The 19,206-nt window shown below is 37.6% G+C and overlaps 3 protein-coding genes across 5 annotated transcripts; 1 reads left to right on the top strand and 2 right to left on the bottom strand.

Moving 5' to 3' along the window:
• LOC145212694 (pyrimidine-specific ribonucleoside hydrolase RihB-like) lies at window positions 1-1,530 on the bottom strand. Its single transcript, XM_080080913.1, has one exon. The coding sequence runs from the start codon at window positions 1,364-1,366 to the stop codon at window positions 386-388; it is 981 nt and encodes a 326-aa protein (XP_079937039.1). The 5' UTR covers window positions 1,367-1,530; the 3' UTR covers window positions 1-385.
• A 475-nt stretch (window positions 1,531-2,005) lies between these two features.
• On the top strand, window positions 2,006-6,799 carry LOC145214541 (2-phosphoxylose phosphatase 1-like). Of its 3 annotated transcripts, XR_013857065.1 has the most exons (12): window positions 2,006-2,224; window positions 2,531-2,647; window positions 2,732-2,818; window positions 2,926-3,057; window positions 3,174-3,337; window positions 3,421-3,591; window positions 3,746-3,923; window positions 3,983-4,112; window positions 4,287-4,475; window positions 4,661-4,782; window positions 5,384-5,512; window positions 5,568-5,631. XR_013857065.1 is itself a non-coding variant. In XM_080083093.1 (11 exons), the coding sequence occupies exons 1-11, from the start codon at window positions 2,149-2,151 to the stop codon at window positions 5,681-5,683; spliced, it is 1,482 nt and encodes a 493-aa protein (XP_079939219.1). In that variant the 5' UTR covers window positions 2,007-2,148; the 3' UTR covers window positions 5,684-6,799. The 3 variants fall into 3 exon arrangements, 2 of the variants coding, with proteins under 2 accessions (XP_079939219.1, XP_079939220.1); XM_080083093.1 differs by lacking the exon at window positions 5,384-5,512 and having other exon boundaries at window positions 2,007-2,224; window positions 5,568-6,799; XM_080083094.1 differs by lacking the exon at window positions 5,384-5,512 and having other exon boundaries at window positions 2,007-2,224; window positions 2,732-2,794; window positions 5,568-6,799.
• Window positions 6,800-7,571: 772 nt separating this feature from the next.
• On the bottom strand, window positions 7,572-8,893 carry LOC145213185 (chymotrypsin-like protease CTRL-1). The gene is made up of 5 exons (XM_080081415.1): window positions 8,846-8,893; window positions 8,619-8,784; window positions 8,310-8,466; window positions 7,911-8,129; window positions 7,572-7,733 (listed from the first exon to the last, which is right to left on the bottom strand). Exons 1-5 carry the CDS (start codon window positions 8,883-8,885, stop codon window positions 7,572-7,574), a joined length of 744 nt encoding a protein of 247 aa, XP_079937541.1. The 5' UTR covers window positions 8,886-8,893.
• Window positions 8,894-19,206: the final 10,313 nt, after the last annotated feature.

Below are 19,206 nucleotides of genomic sequence, written 5' to 3' on the forward strand. Positions count from 1 at the left end.
AAGTTTCTATTGCACATTTATATTGAAGAAATTTTTATCCCATAGTTACGTAAGTAATTATGTTTTTGCATACTTAAAGTATGAAACAGCACAACAATTAACACAGGTATTAAACAGTACACCAATTTAGAACCAAAATATTGTTAAAACTATCTCAAATGTTTCACTGTTATCGGATGAGTGAAAATAAGGTAATCACATACAGTGGTGGGATTAAAATTATTTGTCAGCCGGTTCTGTCACAAAAGTCATATATATTTTTTCAGGCGGTTCTGTTACAAAAAGTCCATTGACAGTAACCAGTAATGCTAACCGGTTCGCTGATATCATAAAATTTCGGGAGACTGCTAACTGGCTGAATCCCACCACTGATCACATATGTATACTATCCACATAGTGCATGATCCAGCATTGCACAATATCGAACAAGATCAATACTTTCATAGATAAAAACTGGCCCCAAGGCATCTTTCGATATTTTCTTATGGTCAAGTGCGATTGCACCTCTGCAGTGAAAACCACCAAGCTCAACAACTACATTGTGCTTTGTGGGATTATTACCAACACTATCATCAATAGCAATAGCCATGGCATAAGCATCACACAAATTTAAACCAGGTCGAAGTTTCGGCTTGGACTTGGAAAACTCAAACAATACCTGCAACACAGCTTTAGCAAAAACATGCCGTTCATCTTTTGTTTTTGATAGCCAGTCATTTACCCAATCCCATTTACAAGCATGTTCAATTGTTAACTCATAGTCAATAAGATGAACAGAACAACCTTTGGGAAAGTATTTCATTGTAATCCACACAGCTTCTGGGTCAAAGTAAAAATTAAACTCTGCAGTTGGTGTTATGTTTCCAGTAGCTGCTCTAGTTCCACCCATAATGTATAAACCTGACAATCTTGATGGAAGTTCTGGATCTAACTTCACCGCCATAGCCAAGTTGGTCAGGGGACCAGTAGCAATTATTTTCAACCTGCCAGAATATTCTTTAGAAAGTCTAATTATTGCATTGACAGCATGCTCAGACTTGACATGCTTTAAGAGGTCTGGTGATGCAGGTGGGAAGACATTGGGGCAATCACCCATCCCATCTTTTCCATGCACAAATTTTGCATCCCCAGGACTATGAATTGGTACCATTGGTTCCTTGCATCCCTTGTACAGGGGAATGTCATCAAGACAGTTGAACAGTTTTAGTATTCTTAAATTGTTCATCACTACATTATCCATGCCTACATTTCCACCAACACATGTTATTGCAACTGTCTTGACCTTCTTCCCATAGCTTAGCAACATCATAAGGGCGATTGCATCGTCCGAGCCAGTATCACAATCATACAAAACATATGAATCCATTGCCGCAAATGTTTTGATGTCAATGTCAGTTAAAAGTACTGCACAAAATCGTTTACAAATCAACAAAAACGTTTATCGAAAGAATAAGTACAAACAAGCAGAGTTTGCTACAAAACAGGAAAAAACGTTAACATTTTGCGAAACGAACCTCCTAAATTGCACTTTGCAGTTCGCCATTTTTCCCGCCATGTGTTCTGACAGATTGGAACAATCCAAATCTTAAAAAGTTGTTTTACCATAATGTTGTTTATCTCAAAAAAAATAATGAACACTAGTTTCTATAACTTAACTTAAAATAAAATTAAAATTTTATTCCTTTTTTTAACACACCTAAAGGAATTTTCGGTTGTACAACAAAAAGAAAGGGGATTATTTTAGTTTTAACATTTCAAACATTATTCTGAAAATCGGCGTGTTTCTACCGGGGTTTACCCTACCATGAAACTACGTTTTAAAGAAAATAGAAAAATATAACTGAACTGTTTTGATCAGAACTAATGCAGTACAGAAAATGTAAGTTTCAGAAAATGCAGATTTTTTTCTTGTTACTGCATGGTACCGAACCTTATACTTAGCACATAGTTTGCAAAGAACGAATGTCAGTATGTGTTGCTTGTGTCAGTGACTGATTTAAGTTTATTTGTTTTGTTTTTTTCAATTAATGCTCAGAAACCATCGCTAAAACAGAAAAACTGGAATGAATTCATGTAAAACGCATTGCTTCACTAATTTGACAAGAAAAAAAGACTTGATGTTATGAAACTTTACATCTATGACAGTACATGATGCCGAGAATTTCATGTAAAGTTGTAATTCTCGTTTGTCTTGTTTTTCTTCTCTTTCTTGGCATTTATAGCAGTAAGTTTTGCACCAAACCACTTTGTTGTATTTTTTGTTGTGAAAATGCAGCTTAATGATCAATCAAACATTCAAACAGCATTATACATATTAAATAAAATGGGTCACTTATACAGCAATAAAAAGTTGCATGCTCTGTTCTTGAACATAATAACAAACATATACTCGTTCGACAACTAGTTAAACAACAATTGTTTCTTTTTGAATTAAAAACTTTATGTTAAAATGTTAGTGAAATGAAGTGAACAAAATACTATTTTAAAATGCATTTCAGTAATGTGCATTTTTTAACATGAATATTTTAAGGATCAAGAACTGAATCAGAATTGGTTCATCAGTCGATTACCAAAAAGGGCAATGCTGATGAAATCACAAATGTGGAAAACAACTTCAGCACAACTTCAGGGGAACGACAATTTATTGGTAATGTATACTATTGTTCTAACAAATTTATCCACCCTGAAATTTACACAAAACAAAGAATTAAATCTATCAAACATGTTCAAGGGTTGAAGCATGAAAAACTGGAATCATATCCATCCAGATATTACTGCAACTTTCCGAAACCAGGTGAAAAAGCACATATACATGAAGGTAATGTAGGTGATCTAATGTGGTAAATAATTGTGGAAGTAGTTTTGCCATAAAATACACTTTTTTTAGGTATTTACTAAACTGTGTTTATTTGGTAATAACCCCAGGTGAAGGCTATGAAAGTGATTGGAATCTCAAACAAGTTCAAGTTTTAATTCGTCATGGTGACAGATCTCCGCTTGACTTCACTTTGTATAGAAAACAAAATTTACAACCCGAGTTCTGTAATGTATTTTCTGGTAAGTCTTGTGTCAGTTTTGTCATGCTACCTTTTGGCAATTGCTTACTGTATTGAGTAAACATATATTGATTATGATTAAATGTAACACTATGTAAATACTTTTCTTTTACCTAGATCAAGCATCTACCTCATACGCAATGTTAAAAGATTATCGGCACTCAATCATGAGTGACTTTAACAAAGCCAAACTACATCCATTATCAAATGTAAATCTCTTCGCTGGACCACTACCTGATAGCATTCTGTGTGCACCAGGCCAGCTATCAACGTTGGGAGTTGTAAGTTAAAACTGATTTTATGTGCTTTGAATCCCATGGCTTCTAAGTTGTAGAAATCATAAGGCGTGGTTGCTCTGTGTTAGATTCAGCAATTACACAGTGGCTTTATGATGCGGGATACGTACCTCTCTAAACTCAAACTGGATGAAAACATGAATGAGTCAGTTCATGTCCAGTCAACTCACGTCAGGCGAACATTTCAAAGTGCACTTGCTTTTTTATATGGCTTGCTTCCAGAATATCATCTTGAAAAGGTATTATGGTTAAACATTAAGCATTTTGTTCATGTGTTGATTTGAAATTATTTTATTAAACAAAAATTTTAAAGAATTTCAAATTAATCATGTTGTAGGTTATTGCTGGCATTGCATTTGAGTCAACTTTTACAAGCCATATATATTTTTAAAGGTACCTATTCAAATTGTGTACAATGCTTTGTTTTGTGGTCCAAGCTGTTCATGCCCTCAAGCTAAGGAACTAGAAGCCAGTGTTAAAAAGGATCAGTACAAAGTTTATGTGCAGAGACAAAAACAAAATGCAACGGTGCAAAAGGTTGCATCCATGCTTGGTATTGGAGACCACACAGGTATAATTGATTTAAACAAGGTTTGGGAAACTTATTCCTTTAATTGGACTATGTTTTAGGATCACAAATTGATGCAATTGTAACTGGGTACCTGTGCAAAAACATTAAACTGCCTTGTAATACCTCTGGCCACTGCATATCTAATATGGATTTAGATGAATTGATGAATGAACAAGAATACATGAACAGGTATACAATACACATATTACTGTACCTGCGTGTTACTAGCATTTACTGCATAATTGTTATGTTAAATAACCATTTTTATTTTATTTTTGGACAAAATTAACTTGTCTCATAAAAACATTATAGTATAACCAATACTATGATAAACGTTCAAAAATAACGTAAAATCAATTTTAGTGTTACCTATTCCACATCTGCTGCACGACAACATTCGCTGCTTACAATATATCCCTTACTTGATCTGATATTGCAACGCATGCAAATGGCGACGCGTAAAGCACATTACGCCAAAAAATTCTTCCTATATTCGGCACATGATGTGACTGTGAGACCAATGCTGGTTGCGCTTGGCATTCCTGAATACAGGTTGGTAATGAGACTTCTTGCAGTTTAGTATCACTCATGCTAATCCCTACATTTTTGCACAATATCATGGATTGCATCAATATTGTTTGATACTGTCGATTTAAAAAAAAATGTTGTGGTTTTGACTTGTAGTACCTACTCTGGACTTGAAAAAATTGTAAAGCTATTGTCATTTGTTTCTGAAGGTGGCCTCGTTTGGCTTCTCGTCTTGTGTTTGAGCTGTGGGAAAACAAAGTTGGTCAACATTTCATTAAAATTCTATTCAACGGCGTTGACGTCACCCGCCAAGTATCATTTTGCACCAAAGGTAAAGTATTGGTCTACTAACCTGTTTAGGAATTGCTGAACAAAGTCCTATGAGCCAGCTCAGCGAATTGGTTGTATTTGTGAATAAAGTTTGTTGCACATTTATGTGGTTTTCGTTACAGAGTTGTCGGGCCAGGTTCGGGCTTTGGTTTCTTTGGTAAACTGGCTTGATTCGGGCCTGACTTTACACTATGTGTCAGTATTTTTTTGTATAAATTTAACTAGCTAAGTAGCCAGTTGCTGGACATGACATAATGTCAAAGAGCTCTAAAATGCCTTGTTTAAGACCAATTGTATATATATTGTGTTTGTTTTCTTGGTCTTTCCTGAGGGTCAATGTATAGGCTTGTCAATCAAACTTTCGGGTTCGGGCTTCTCAAAAACGATTCGGGTCGGGTTCGGGCTCCAATTTTAGGCCCGTTTACAACTATGTTTGGTTAATCCGCACAATAAACCAAATCAATACTCCCTAAATTAATGCTTTGCACAGCATTGTGTATTTAGACAAATAGGAATGTGGTGGGCCATAGGTTTCAAAATGATACGCCTAAAATGTCTTACTGTGTTCAGTTCCACTACGCTGAGCATTTTTTTCTTCACAGTTTTGTATCACAGCATGTACAAACCCTTGGTTCTCTAGTTTGCCCCAGGACGCATTTTTTTGCACCCACGTTTTGTCCCCTACCTAACCGAAAAAAAGTATCTACAATTTAGTATTGACCTTGTTACAGGTATGTTGCATATAGGTATGTCCTTAAGAAGACTAACACTTATAGCAATTTTCAGATGCCGATAAACCGTTTTGCACATACGCCATGTTTGAGGAGTTTGTATCTTCTGGAATCGCAAAGCTACTTGGGTTTAAATCCCGGGCAGAGGCATGCCTAAATATATCAACGTAGCTATGGATGAACGAAAACCACAACGTAACTACTATTCCAGTGCCTTTTTCCAGCTACTTTACTTTTTTACATTTACGCATTTAATTAATTATGCTTTTGTCACTTCGCACGCCAGCTTGTTTGTTTTTAGTGTTGCATTATGGATTTATCTCACTCTTAGATTAAGCAAACAGGTGCGTGTTTTTGAATCAGGATGGTACCTTATGCTTCGATGTTTTTATCTGTCGATGCAATTGTGACACTAGTTTGCGACTTTGACCTGAAAACTGATTCAGGAGTTTATTACCATTATCAGGATTTTTGTGCTGCCAGTTGGTAAACCGTTTCAAAATTATTGTCGAATGTTGAGCTTGTTCTTATTGTACGGAAATTGCGAACAAATTTCGCCCAGCCGAATTCAGCAGTTTTAAACCTACATGTGACGTTTGTGTATGGCAGGGTGTTAAACTCATGGGGGGTTCCAGGGGCCACATTGCACTTTGGTTCAATGCCAAGGGCCTCATGTGATTTTTAATCTAGTTTTATACACTTGAACCAGGGGTGCACAACCTTTTCACTACGACGGCCGCATTGCAGATCTTTATTTTCACCAACAGCGGCCAATTACTTGCTGTCAATTAAAGATGTAAAAAGAAATTGGTTTATGTCATGTATATACCGTCTATTGACGCCCCAAAAGCCCAGTTTAATTTCCAACTTGATGCCAGATTGAGCTGCACAGTGTGAAGATCAGTCTTAACTGTTTATGACGTCATAATGTATGTTGTGACGTTCGTGGTACCTGTTTTTTTCGTATTGTTTGTACACCATAGGCGTACAAAAATTCTGATGCATATGGCTACTAGACTGGTAATACTCTTTTTAGTACCACAAAATCTGTTTAGAACAATTTGAAAATCAAAATATCATAAATGGGATTTGCAATTACGTCACGGCCGCCAGTACATATATTTTTGTAAACATGTTCACGGTCCCACAAACTCGTCTCTGTTGCCGGTTGTGCACCCCTGACTAAAACTTAAAGCTTATTTTTAGTTGCAGGAGCGGTTTTACTATCGTTTTTATGCACGAGTGTTTATTTATAAATTAAATTTCTGTAAATGTCTGTTTAAATAACAGTTACCACTTGTGAGAAAAGAAAAGTGAGAAAAGTTTGTTATATTTAGATAAAAATCTGACAAAATACAACAATTGTTGTTGAGTGCTTGAGGGCCGCATTAGAGAGCTTCGTGGGACGTATGCGACCCGCGAGCCTGCGAGTTTGACACCCCTGGCGTATGGTATAACCCCCGGTACGCAAGACACCAACTATATATACCGCAAGAGCTCATCACTTTTTGAAAACTATTTTCAGTCGAAGAGTGCTTGTCTAGAAATATCCTTTATATGGTGATGGCTCATGTTAAATTGAAATCCAAAAGGGAGCAAGTTCTCTTGTCCTTACGTGCAGGCGGTCATGGTAGTAAGTCGGGCCGGTTTTTTTGGTCGAGGTCGGGCTTCTTGATTTAGGCCTGGCTTCACATTTTGAGTCAGTACTATTTTAATATAAATTGCCTAACTAAGCAGATCATAACTGCTATATAACCTGCCCGACACCCCTAAAACGTCTTGTTTAGGCAATGTCTATTGCGTATGTCTTCTTTATTATAGGCCTGTCAATCAAACTTTTACGCCTAAACGAGCTTCTTAAAAATGATTCCGGGTCGGGCTGATACTTTTGCGTTCAGACCCATTTTTTTATAATTGTGCACTGTTGAAGTGTTTGATCCTTATGTCGTTTGAGCATTTTTAAACTTTTTTGTCTTAATTTACACAACTTTGCACGCTCAAATAAGCCTGGCTGTAACTTTTATTGCGGTACAGCAGTTATTAATTCATAATTTTATGATTACGAATTCATTTGACCGTTGATCCAAGAAAGCTGATTGGCGTTTTTGGACCAAACGGAAACAGTGTTGGTAGTGCAGGAACTGCTTCCCCAAGAGGTGTTTCCGAGCAAGACCCATTTTCCACTGCTGTCCTTAATGGCGAGTGGTCCACCAGAATCGCCCTAAAGAAAACATAAAACTCCTTTTGTCACGATAATTACGTGTGTCATGTTTCTGTCTTGTCTCTTGCATTTGTGCAACATTATTATACGAAGAAATATCTACGTACCTCGGAAAGCCGATCTTTGGCAGTTTTCGGTGTAAAAATTGTGGTTTCGAAATATATTAAGATATCTTACCATGCATGCACTGGTTCCAGCACCTCCTGCGCAAATCATTCGGTCAGTGATTCTGAGGTTTCCCCACTGGGATTTGCAAGCGTCTTCGGACACAATTGGGACGGTTGCGACCTGGAGGAGGGTGGGAGTGCCACCGCTGCCAGAAAGTTGTCCCCATCCGCTGATTTGAGCAGTCTGTCCGGTATAGTCGGTGTCGTCCGGCAAGGCAATGTCCTGGGTCTAAAAACGAAAAGATGATTTTGTAGCAAAATGGTAACAATAAAATATTCAAAAATACTTGTTAGTCTACTACGAAACCTAACTTAACTAAATGAATGATTTAGTTATTGCGGTCCGAATTCAGTGTTTTTTTTACAGTGCGGTAACTGGTTCTTCTAGAATGTAACATTTTACGCTCACATTACTGTTCATGCTCGCGCTTTGTGCCATCTTGATTACGGCGTAATCGTAGTCGGTCGTGATGCCAGTGCTGTAGCTGGGATGTTGGGTGAAGGTGGAAACGTCAAAGACGTTTGGCGAGTTGGCGTTACTCACTGATCCGAAATGAACGGTAACACTAAAGTGTGTTAAAATGAGTTAAATGAAACAAACAAAACCCAAAAACTTAATCCAAACTATGGCGGGCCATACGCCACAAAATTAAAAAAAAACGCGGGCCACGTTAAATGCTACCGAGTGCCGGACACCCCTACTTTAAGCAAGCATTACCCGAATCTCTGATAGCAGTGAGCAGCAGTCATAACGTGGGTAGGGCTGATCAGGGATCCTCCGCAGAAGTGGTAGGAGGTCTGAAGAGACACTTGCCACGGAGCCACCGCCATTGAGTTAGCGGTTTCTCCATTGACGATACGGCCATCAGGACGAGCCTGATGAACTAAAACACAGCAAAATTATCGGCATAGAACATTTTGTGACTATAAAAAAAATTGTCATACCTGATGCTGCCAAGAGAACGAGGAAGAGTAGCTTGAACATCACGTCTTTCTTTGTTAAGATTTCGGTATGAATCTGCCGAATATGCGTTTTGTTTATCGTTATATAGCCCAGTTATGTTTGTCGTTATATAGCCTGGTAAATTTCTCACGAGACAATTGAGTGACTGCACGTCATCGTGCACTGTGTTCTTAATGTTCTAATTATAAACGGCCCTATCTGAGCTCATGGGAAACTAGACATCTTGCGATGTGACTTTGTTTAAACTCTAGTCCAGTGTTTCTCAAACTGGGGCCCGTGGATTTTGTAAAACAATTTCGCGGATACTGTCAAGAGCTTGAAGATTTTCTTTTATCTTATTAGACGCTAGATCAGCGGTTCCCAAACTTTTCTAAAAAATTTGCCTGGTGGACCCGTTGCAATTATTTTGATATTTCGCGGCCCTATAAAAATCAAAAAATGCTATAGGAAAAATGCAAAACCATTGTTTCTTATAGTACACTATAGTGCAGTCACGATTCTTTTTAATGTAACAACTTTCTAACTTAGTGGTTTTCAAACTTTTTCATTGTTTTTTCAAAACGGTCGCTTGGCCATTATATCGAGGACTCGCGGACCTTTAGCCTGAAGGTATATTTTAGCAATACGAAAGTTGATTTACAGAATTTTAGCTTATTAGGTATGCAAAATTACACATAACAACGATCCAAAGACGGTTTGTGACTCACAGACAAGACAGAAAACATTACGATAGTGCGCAAACAATTGCATTCTTGATAGTTGTCATGCAATAAAGGCTATCTATTGTATAGTAATGGAGGCAGTGGATCTCTAACTGTACTTTGATTTAAACCTATTCAGTGACACAAATTGACGCCAAATAAGATTATAGAGGCACGTCAACCTTTCCACGGACCCCGCAAATTTGCTTCACGGACCCCTAAATGTCCGCGGACCCTAGTTTGGGAACCGCTGCGCTAGATCGTGCCACTGAATGACTGTAAATCAAAGTAAAATTTGAGACAGACAGCCAAATGCCCTTTATTTCATGAGGTAACAAAAATGCAATATTTGGGGGCACAATCCTAATTTTTTTTTGTCTCTTGAACTCAAATATTTTGAACATAGCCCCCCCCCCCAAAAAAAAAAAAAAATTAGGTTTCCGATAAACGATCATCTTGTCATTTTGGCTTCTATTTTTGTGCTTCCTGTTGTAACGTGGTAAATTTATTTCCGTCAATTTACTAAAGTTTCGCAACCTCACAGTATTTAAAGCTACGGAGCACGAGAAGGGTTTCTGGAAACGAATACGGTTTTTCCGGTAGCGCGTGTTTATTTTTGGAGCAAGACAACGAGGCAATATGGACATATTGTCCCACATGCTAGTTTTTCCACGCCAGGGAGTGTCTTGGCTCTTGGGGATATGAAACTTCGTCTGTTGGCCATCAACACCCCTATCAGTCCCAGAAGTTGTTGAGCCTAAATCAAAACCATAGAAAACAAATCTCAATCACCTATCTGTTTTTTAACGGTTCTGTGAATTATGTTGTTCATTTAACTAAACCAGTGGTTCTTAAAGTATGGGTCGCGACCCAAACGTGGGTCGCGCAGGGTCAAAAAATGGGTCGCGCTATGGTGGTTCAATTCTATCCACACGAACTATTACTGCATTAGGTAAAAACAAACGAATTTGCTTAATGTAGTAGTAGTAAAGTCCACTCACTCGACCACGTTGTATACAGTAAAATGAACTTAATCATTGCGAAATACTGACAATAGCCTTTCAATTTTACTGTTACGCACAAGGCGATTGTAACGTCATAGCACTGGGAATAAAAGTTAATCATGCGAAACTGAACGTGGAGATGTAACAGTTACCGTTTAAGGATTAGCAAGTATTCGTACAAGGAACCTTTTTTAGATTTGGGATTCACTTCAATCAATGATCATGGTGCTGCAAAGCCACAATGTGTGTTGTGTTATGTAGTATTGTTGAATCGAACTCGTTAAACCTGCAGCCATTTTGACAGGGGCAGGCCCAGTGCGGCCACGACGTGGCCTCGAAATTGTTACATTTTTTGATGTTTGAGGCTTGGGTCGTGAGATGTTCATAATACTCAGATTTGGGTCGCGGTCAAAAAAGTTTGAGAACCACTGAACTAAACTCATTTTGATGAACCAAAAAAATGTAATGTTTTTGCGCCACTGATACCAATTGCCGAAATGCCCTAAATTGAAGTGTTGTTTTCGTGTTTGAACCCTGACTTTTTGCTAAGATTCCTCACGTATTCTGTAATAAGTTGCAAAGGTGGTTTTTGGAAACACTATATATAAACATGCCAAAGTAGGTGTTTTACCAGCTGAAACAAAATAACCCAATTCGAACCCAAACCGCTTCCTAATTAGGCTATAGCAGGCCTGCACAACATACGGCCCGCGAAAGCTTTTAGTGCGGCCCGCAAGAAGATTTTAAAATACTTTGCATTGAACCAAAAAAACGTTATGCCGCGATGTTGTGTAATAATCACATAGACCTCTAAATGAGTAATCTTACTTCAGTTCATTGTTTTATTCATTACGAAACAATCCCATCTTTGTTTCACACACAAAGCTTGGTTATAGCGTTTAGTATCTATAGTAGAGCCTAGTCTAATCTTATGTGCGCGCGCAAGTAGGCTATTTTAGGATTGTCCAAAATGGCTGAAAACACTAAAAGAAAGATTGAAAGTAAGGTCAGAGTGTTTTATCCGGAATGGACAAGCAAATACTTATTTGCAGTGGTGAAGACAAAAATAATGTGTCTTGTTTGTCGAAACAAACTTTCTCTGTATTAAACTTTAATAAAAACAAGCAGCGATCTTCACTTGCTGATGGACATTTGAAGGATATTCTAAAACTTTCAAGTTCCAGCCTCGTGCCCGATTACGACGTGCTTGTTGACAACAAAAGATGCAACATCTCTCATTGAATTTTAGTTACAAATTTTGTTCTTTGGGTTGATGTTGATGCTTAAGAAAATTTATTCGTTCATGTGATATTGTTTGTCAGCGACGAAAGAAAGCTTTTCAGATTTTAAATTTTGCCTTGGTAATAGCAGTTATATCCAGCATGACCGACAAGTTTTTAAAATAGTATAGGCTTATACAGGGACATTTAAAATACGTAATTAGCATGCGGCCCGCGAAACATTTATGTGTTCCGTTGTGGCCCTTGCGTTGTTTTGAGTTGTGCAGGCCTGGGCTATAGTATCAGCACACAGTAGTTAAGCTTGACCATGCACTTGTGACCAAATTGTTTCACGTTCCAACTAGGCTAAATTTATGCTACCTAGCCTACAACACCACAAAAAGTTTCCTGGTTGTTCTCAGCAAATGGAAGTTCAAATTTTTGTTCCCAAAAGCGATGTTTAATTAATGCACAAAAAAGTTTTCGCGACAAAACTTAACGATCCATATTAACCAACAATGAGAAATTCAACAAAAGTATTACGTGTTCTTTGAATGTTATGTGACCCCTTAAGGGTCCATTGACCATGATGTTTGCTTTTTGCCTGTCACTGATTACACAGTGTGTTATATTCAAATGCTATTTTTGATGTCGAACCTTTTAATTGCATTTTCTGAATATAAATAAATAAAGCTATTGTTCGCCATTTTCTTACTGACTATTCTCAGTGATTTGTTTTTTAATTTACATATTACAACTTAAACATGCCTAGACTTCCTTATATCTTGTATTAAAACACATTTATTAATTCATGATTTAAGAATCAATCTTGTAAATTTGCAAGCACTCAACCGTGTACATACGTCACATCACTTGTTGTGTGATTGCACCACAATGCCAGTTTCATATGACGTAACAATACCCCAGCATCTTCTTTCTCTCTGCTGTGCTTTTGGCAATTTAGTATCGAGTTCTTTTGAACCACGTGCAGTGCGTTAAATCGTTGTTTTGGATTGGTTAACTTTAGAGCTTGTGAGGGCAACTGGGTTTAAACTGTTTGTCATTAATAGATAAGGCTAAATGTTTAATTTTTTTTATAAAACTAAAGCTTATTAAATGTAGTCTGTTAAATTTCAAAAAAATGGTATATCCGTGCAGATCCTCTGCTGTTGAAAAAAATGTTTATTTTTAATTTTTTTCACAGGATTTGAACCCAGAACGTTCCCGGGGACGAATCCCGATCATGGTTTTTCAGGTCAGGCGGGCCGGACCATTCGGCCAAGTCAGCGGAAGGTAATGTGAGCGACATCAGGTGGCGTAAGGACCTGAAATAGAACTGTTGCCCTTGCGATGACACGCTGTTGTGGGAAAACAACCAGATTGTCAGCGAAGCCCGCTTAGATCATGTGACGTTACAAGTAATCGGATGTCAAATTGCCGACGCAGCGATAAGACTACAGTGACGACGTGACTACAGCAGGTGCCGTTTTCTCATAAACTCCAGCTGAACCGATCTGAAAAGCTCCGGCGTACCACTATTGATACACGTTCCACTGCTTGAGAAGCACTAACTAAACGTTTCGTTTTTGGCACCAACAACCTGTCTGCTTGTGACCAGTTAGTTCACCAACCACGAAATATCGCACAAAAGTTGCCAATATGTTGGGTTTTCACCAAAGAATAGGTTGTTAAAAGCGTGGTGTAGATGGGCTATAATTTTTCTTTTGTAATGTAGCCAGAACGTATCCAATTTTTTCTATTCAGTTTTTCTCAACCTTAGGCTATACTAATCACGTACCACCCGACGGCCTATTTTTTCTATGGCTGCGCACCAAACTCTGATAAATAGGTTGGCCTGACATATGGGCATTTCCTTCTTGATTGGACTAGTAGCCTATATTTCTAAGACCATCAAGATTAGAAGTTACAACATAATGTCCAAGCCCACATTATTACAAAATAATGTGGGGGAGTTTCGCCTAGGGCAGGAACTTGTTCTGGCGTGCCCGACCCATATACAAGCATTAACAACCTTAGGTACACTATTCACGGTTTTGCATAATCTGAGCAAAAAAATCAGAGCCAATATGTTTGTGTAGAGCATAACTACGTTTCGACAAGTACTATTGTCATCGTCAGGTTAAAGAGGGTCTCTTTATTGGCTCTGATTTTTTTTGCTCACATTAACAACCTGTTTGGGATTCGTCCCGGGAGTGCCATGTATTCGAACCTCGTAAAAAAAATGTTGTTTCGCCTCAAACCAACATGAAAGCATAATATATTTATGGCTCAGTGTTGTATATCCAAGGTCCATATCCAAATATAATAGGGACATGATGCACAAAAGTGCACGCAAAAATTTATTAAAGGGTCCCGGCAGCGGCGATGTGACTTTTTCTACATTTTAGATATTTAGAATTGCCATAATTCAAGGATTCCGAATCACTAATTTTTTTTGTCCTATGATTTGTCGTTTTCGAGATATTCAAACAAACATTGAGCTCTCGAGCGACACCTTGGTTTAAAATGCAGTAGCGATTGTTACGTCACCTCGTACCAACTTCTAGCAATGGCGTTGGTCAGCTGTTGTTATTGTTGCTTGTTTTAGCTTTGATGCGTACATTTTTTATTGTTTACAACTGATAAAATTAACGTAGATACTTAGTTGACAGTTAAGCAATAAATAACAACTGTTTGCTTAAAAAGGTAGGTGTTTTGTTGTTGACAAAAGGTATTTTCCACGTAACAGAATTATTGGAGGTGTTTATCATACTAACTATGACATAGTTACTATGTGATAATGAAGGAGGGAAAATCATGCGTTTGCTGCCATGAAATTAGTAAGTGCAACAGCAGTTAGCCAAGTTCAACGAATATTCTGAGTCGAATCTGCTTTGTATAAAAGCATATCCTGGATTTAAATCTATATGTCTCAACGTGTATGTATTAGAAGCACCATGTTATCGATTTAAACGCCAATTCGGAAATCATGATGAGGGTAACACCTGTCTCGAGTAAGTTTTACTGTACTAACTACTAACATGCAATATGCCACCAGCAACCTCTATGTATTTAGGCGTTGCAGATATACTGCCTACAGATAATTTGTTGAATGGTGCTGGGGAAGACTTCTGAGTTACGTTGCCAGACTGACAGCCACTTGTCAACTATAAGTTGTGAATTCCCTTGTGACGTTGCTGCACAACAATACATGTGGTTGCATAAGCTTTTCACCCATGGTCCCAACTCTTTGCAACATGCTTCGTTAGAAAGTGCTGTTAGTTTCTTTTGGATTCCTGAATTTGAATCCATAAAAACAAATATACTGGTGTATTCTCATCTTTTATTTCTAACATATATACTTGTAGCTACATGCCAAACATCAAAATAATGTTTTGTTTCTGACAATTCTTCACTAATGTATTCAATGATTTGTGGATGCCTGTCACAAAGGCTTAAAATCCTTAAATAAACAAATCCTTTGCTTGTGATGTTTTTTTTTCTTTTTCCATATCATTGCTATTTGCCACTTCATTGCTCTAGGAAATATTATAAAATTACCATCTGAATACCTCAACAAGGTTAATAGCAACAATTTTATTGTTGCAAAGATCCATCATTGTGTATGTACCAAATTTAGCTGAGTGTCCAGGGAAATCTGCAGTTAATATACTTCTGGTACACCATTTAAGAGGTGATAGTTTTCTTTAAACACAATGTATTTTGGTTCATAGCTTAGATTGGGTGGTTTCCTACATGAAAATGTATTGATATTATCAAACCTTTTTTTCATAACCACACTTTTTTTGTTATTACCAAGTAAATGGTATGACAATAAACTAAATTAGTATAACATAATGGTAATATTAAAGACTTAAATGTTAAAATAGTCGTATTTGGCGTCGCAGAACGTTATCAACCACCGACTACAAACAGGTAGACCTATTGACGGAGTGCCTCCTAGGAGATCCAAAAGTGCCTTATTTTCGATAGGTGGCGTAAAGAGCTGAATTATTTATTTAGCGGCTATAAATGGGTTGGGTTGGGAAATATTTACCTAAAATTTTTACATTAATAACTATTTTTTTGGATTAGTTTTATTGAATTTTAAGTGCTAATACCTTACCCTGACCCTAATAGCCCTAACCGTTAGCATTTTTTGAGATATACCGTTTTAAAAATTAAGCACTTTTGGATCTCCTAAGAGGCACTCCGTCAGTAGCTCTACCCTACAAACAAGCTCCAAACCAAGTTGGTACGAGGTGACGTCACATGACGTTTGAGCTAAGTGACAAAATATCCGCAAGGTGTCAGTGTTTTTAGATTTAAAACGTAAATATTTGACTAGTAACTTCGATTTTTGTGGTTTTAAACCTGAAATCGTGTTTATAAAAATACGCAAACAACATATTAAAAAGTAATTTTCCGGTGCCGGGAAGCATATGGCCTCATTTCGGTATAAAGGAATAAATGGTTTAAACTAGTGATGCACCGAACCCGCCTAAAAAGGTTCGGGCCGAAACCGAATATTCGGCCACGAGGCCGAACCTAAAACTGCATTTCTTATGGGTGTTTTTAACTTAACCTTGTGTTGTTGATGCAAGTGAACTCAATTATGACAAACCATAATCACTTTCACAATGCAAAAGCTTCACTAAACTTGTAATATTTCGCAGACAATGTGGCAAGTATTTTATAGATACAACAAATAGTTAATTTATGATGTTTCGTATTGTCGAAAATGAAAGTTTGGGTAATAATTCCATGCAATCAAAAATTTCGGTTTCGGCCGAATTTTCAAAAAAGTTCGGGCCGAAACCGAAACATCGAAAAACAGCGTATTCGGCCGAAATGTTTCGGCCAACCGAAACTTCGGTGCATCACTAGTTTAAATACAACATGCAGATAAAACAGGCTGAGCAATCAAATGCTACTAGCATGTAGGTTTTAGCCTTCCGTCTTATAACATCCCCAACGTGTTTCTCATTGAGGTTACAAATAGATGATTTTGTTTCGAGTGTTTCTGTAGAATTAAATGCATGTTGCTTTATAAGTTTCTCGCCCTAACCCAACTGTTTATTTATCTTTAGAAGAGCAGCAGAATACTAGTTAAGAGAAACTTGTCCACGTGTTGATGGTATATACATGTCCTGCTGGGTAATTGTTATCCATTGACTGCGTATCCATTGAAGGTTCCGAAACAAATCAGTGAGATCTGTTTGACCTTTATCTAGAATTCTAGATATGTTATCTACTGATTTAAACAAAATGGTTTTCAATATGTCCTATAGTAACAAACCAAATGTGTAAAAAATTAGAAAATAAAAAGGAAGTCACGGATTTACACAGCCAAACCAAAGTAACGGGTTACTTCTTTCAGCACAAATGTGGACAAAACCAATCACTTTTAGGACTAGATGCAAAAATATTTAGAACAAAACCAAGATTTGAGAACGTCATGATTTTCCCTGACATGTCAGGGAATTTAGTGTTTAAATCTGTGTCATGGAGAAATGTTAAAATGTACTTATAAGTCAGGAATTTAGGAAAAAAAAAATATATATACTATGAAATTAATGTACCAAGGGAGAAAGTTTCTAGTAGTTAGCTACAACCGCGTCTATGCCATGAAACGTAAAGAGGTAAACTAGCGGCGCGCAAGTTAACGCACAAAGTTACTGTTTCGTTTTGCATTTTGTGCGCGCGCGTAACAGTGCCTGTTTGTTGCTAGTTGTCTAACAGTACGCGTTAAATACACAAATAAAAATCCGCGTTTCCAGAAAACACAGCATTCGATGCTACGTGGGAACGTAAGAAATTTCATTTGCTTTAACTGTGTACCTCAGTGGTTCTCAAACTTTTTTTGTTGCGACGACGTCCCTGGAAAAGATTTCTGGACTTGTGACGCACCAGCAAATAAAAGTTAATATGGAAACTTATTTAAAGTTGTGTTTAATGATACAAAAATAAAAAGCCACGAAACGGAACTATTTTGCGACGCCCTGGGAAAATTGAAACGACGCACCAGGGCGTCGCGACGCATAGTTTGAGAACTACTGGTGTACCTAATATGCAAGAAACAACGAAAAGTGTACCTAATATGCAAGATACAACGAAAAGTCGAATGTCGTGAGACATAAAAACGTTTTTTCAGTGGCATTTTATTTTAAATTTAAGAAGGTCTTTGTGGCTCCCGTTGTTAGTTTTTTTTTTGTAAAAATAGTTTTAGAGTGGCAAAGGTTGGAGACCCCTGATATATGTGCTTATTGTTTCAAGGATAGTAAGAGTAGTGAGCTTAGCCTAATAAACTTAACTAAACGGAAGCCTACACAGAAAGTTAATTGACAAGGATCAGAGCACCGTATCTAACGTTTTCTCGTGTCGCCGTCCGTGTGACTTCCGAATATTCCAAATTTATTCCGGAATACAAGTGTTTGGATCGCAACAAAAGGGTTAACGCAGCGGTTGTCACACTGGGATCCGTGGTCCTTTATGGCAGTGGTCGGCAACCACTGGTCCGCGGCCCGGTGCCGGTCCGTGACGAGTTTGTTACCGGGCCGCATAAAACTTGCTCAAGGTTCACTTTGAATCAAAGTTGTAATAATTGTCATTAGTTTTCAGTACTGATTATTTGTGATTTTTAAAGGCCGGTGCGTGATATAAAATTTTAGTTTTAAACCGGTCCGCAGTGCAAAAAAAGGTTGCCGACCCCTGCTCTAGGGTATTTTGCGGGGAAAAGGTGGAAGTAATTCTATATTTGTATTTGGCGTGAGTTTGTGCAACTGAATAAGTTTAAATCAAAGTGAAAGTAAGGATCGACCGCCTCCATTGCTAAACAATAGGCTTTATTGCATGACAACCAACAAAAATGCAATTGTTCGTGCACAATTGTAATGCCTTTGTCTTGTCTGTGATGTTAGATTTGAATCATTGTTATGCGCAATTTTGAATAACTTGCCAAAATCCTGCAATCAACTTTCGTTTTTCTGAAATACACATTTAGGCTTGCGGACTGCGAGCCCTCAAAATCATGGCAAAGAGACCGTTTAGAAAAAATAACGAAAATTTTGGAGAAAAACTGGGTTAACGCATCCGAGATAAATTTTGTCAGGGATTGTGTATCATAAAATATGGCAACCCTACCTTAAACAGCAGTCGAGCTGTTTCGTTGGAGATGTTGTTTGGATCTATAAGAGACCTTAAATTGGTTTCCAAGTTCTTTCAGCAAATCTTGTGTCTCCTTTTATTGAAAAAAAAAATGTTGCAATCAATCAGGATATCTCCGTCAACATGTAGCTAAAAGCTTATGGAGCTCGCCAGATCAGAAGTCTCGCTTTCTTCCACAATCGCTGTTGGTGCCGATGTGACAATGGCAGTGAAACATAACAGTACGATTTCAATCATCCTGCTTTTGCCT

This window comes from Phallusia mammillata, chromosome 2 (assembly GCF_965637545.1).
Source record: "Phallusia mammillata chromosome 2, kaPhaMamm4.hap1.1, whole genome shotgun sequence".
Taxonomy (NCBI): domain Eukaryota; kingdom Metazoa; phylum Chordata; class Ascidiacea; order Phlebobranchia; family Ascidiidae; genus Phallusia; species Phallusia mammillata.

Bases quoted from the DNA above. Each gene is read 5' to 3' on its own strand.
- LOC145212694 (XM_080080913.1), bottom strand. From the start codon at position 1,366: ATGGATTCATATGTTTTGTATGATTGTGATACTGGCTCGGACGATGCA.
- LOC145214541 (XM_080083093.1), top strand. From the start codon at position 2,149: ATGATGCCGAGAATTTCATGTAAAGTTGTAATTCTCGTTTGTCTTGTT. The intron at 2,819-2,925 runs GTAATGTAGGTG...TAATAACCCCAG, and splicing joins AAAAGCACATATACATGAAG to GTGAAGGCTATGAAAGTGAT. The intron at 4,476-4,660 runs GTTGGTAATGAG...TTGTTTCTGAAG, and splicing joins CTTGGCATTCCTGAATACAG to GTGGCCTCGTTTGGCTTCTC.
- LOC145213185 (XM_080081415.1), bottom strand. From the start codon at position 8,885: ATGTTCAAGCTACTCTTCCTCGTTCTCTTGGCAGCATCAG. The intron at 8,785-8,845 runs GTATGACAATTT...GCTGTGTTTTAG, and splicing joins CGTTCTCTTGGCAGCATCAG to TTCATCAGGCTCGTCCTGAT. The intron at 8,130-8,309 runs GTGAGCGTAAAA...TTTCGTTTTTAG, and splicing joins GCGCGAGCATGAACAGTAAT to ACCCAGGACATTGCCTTGCC.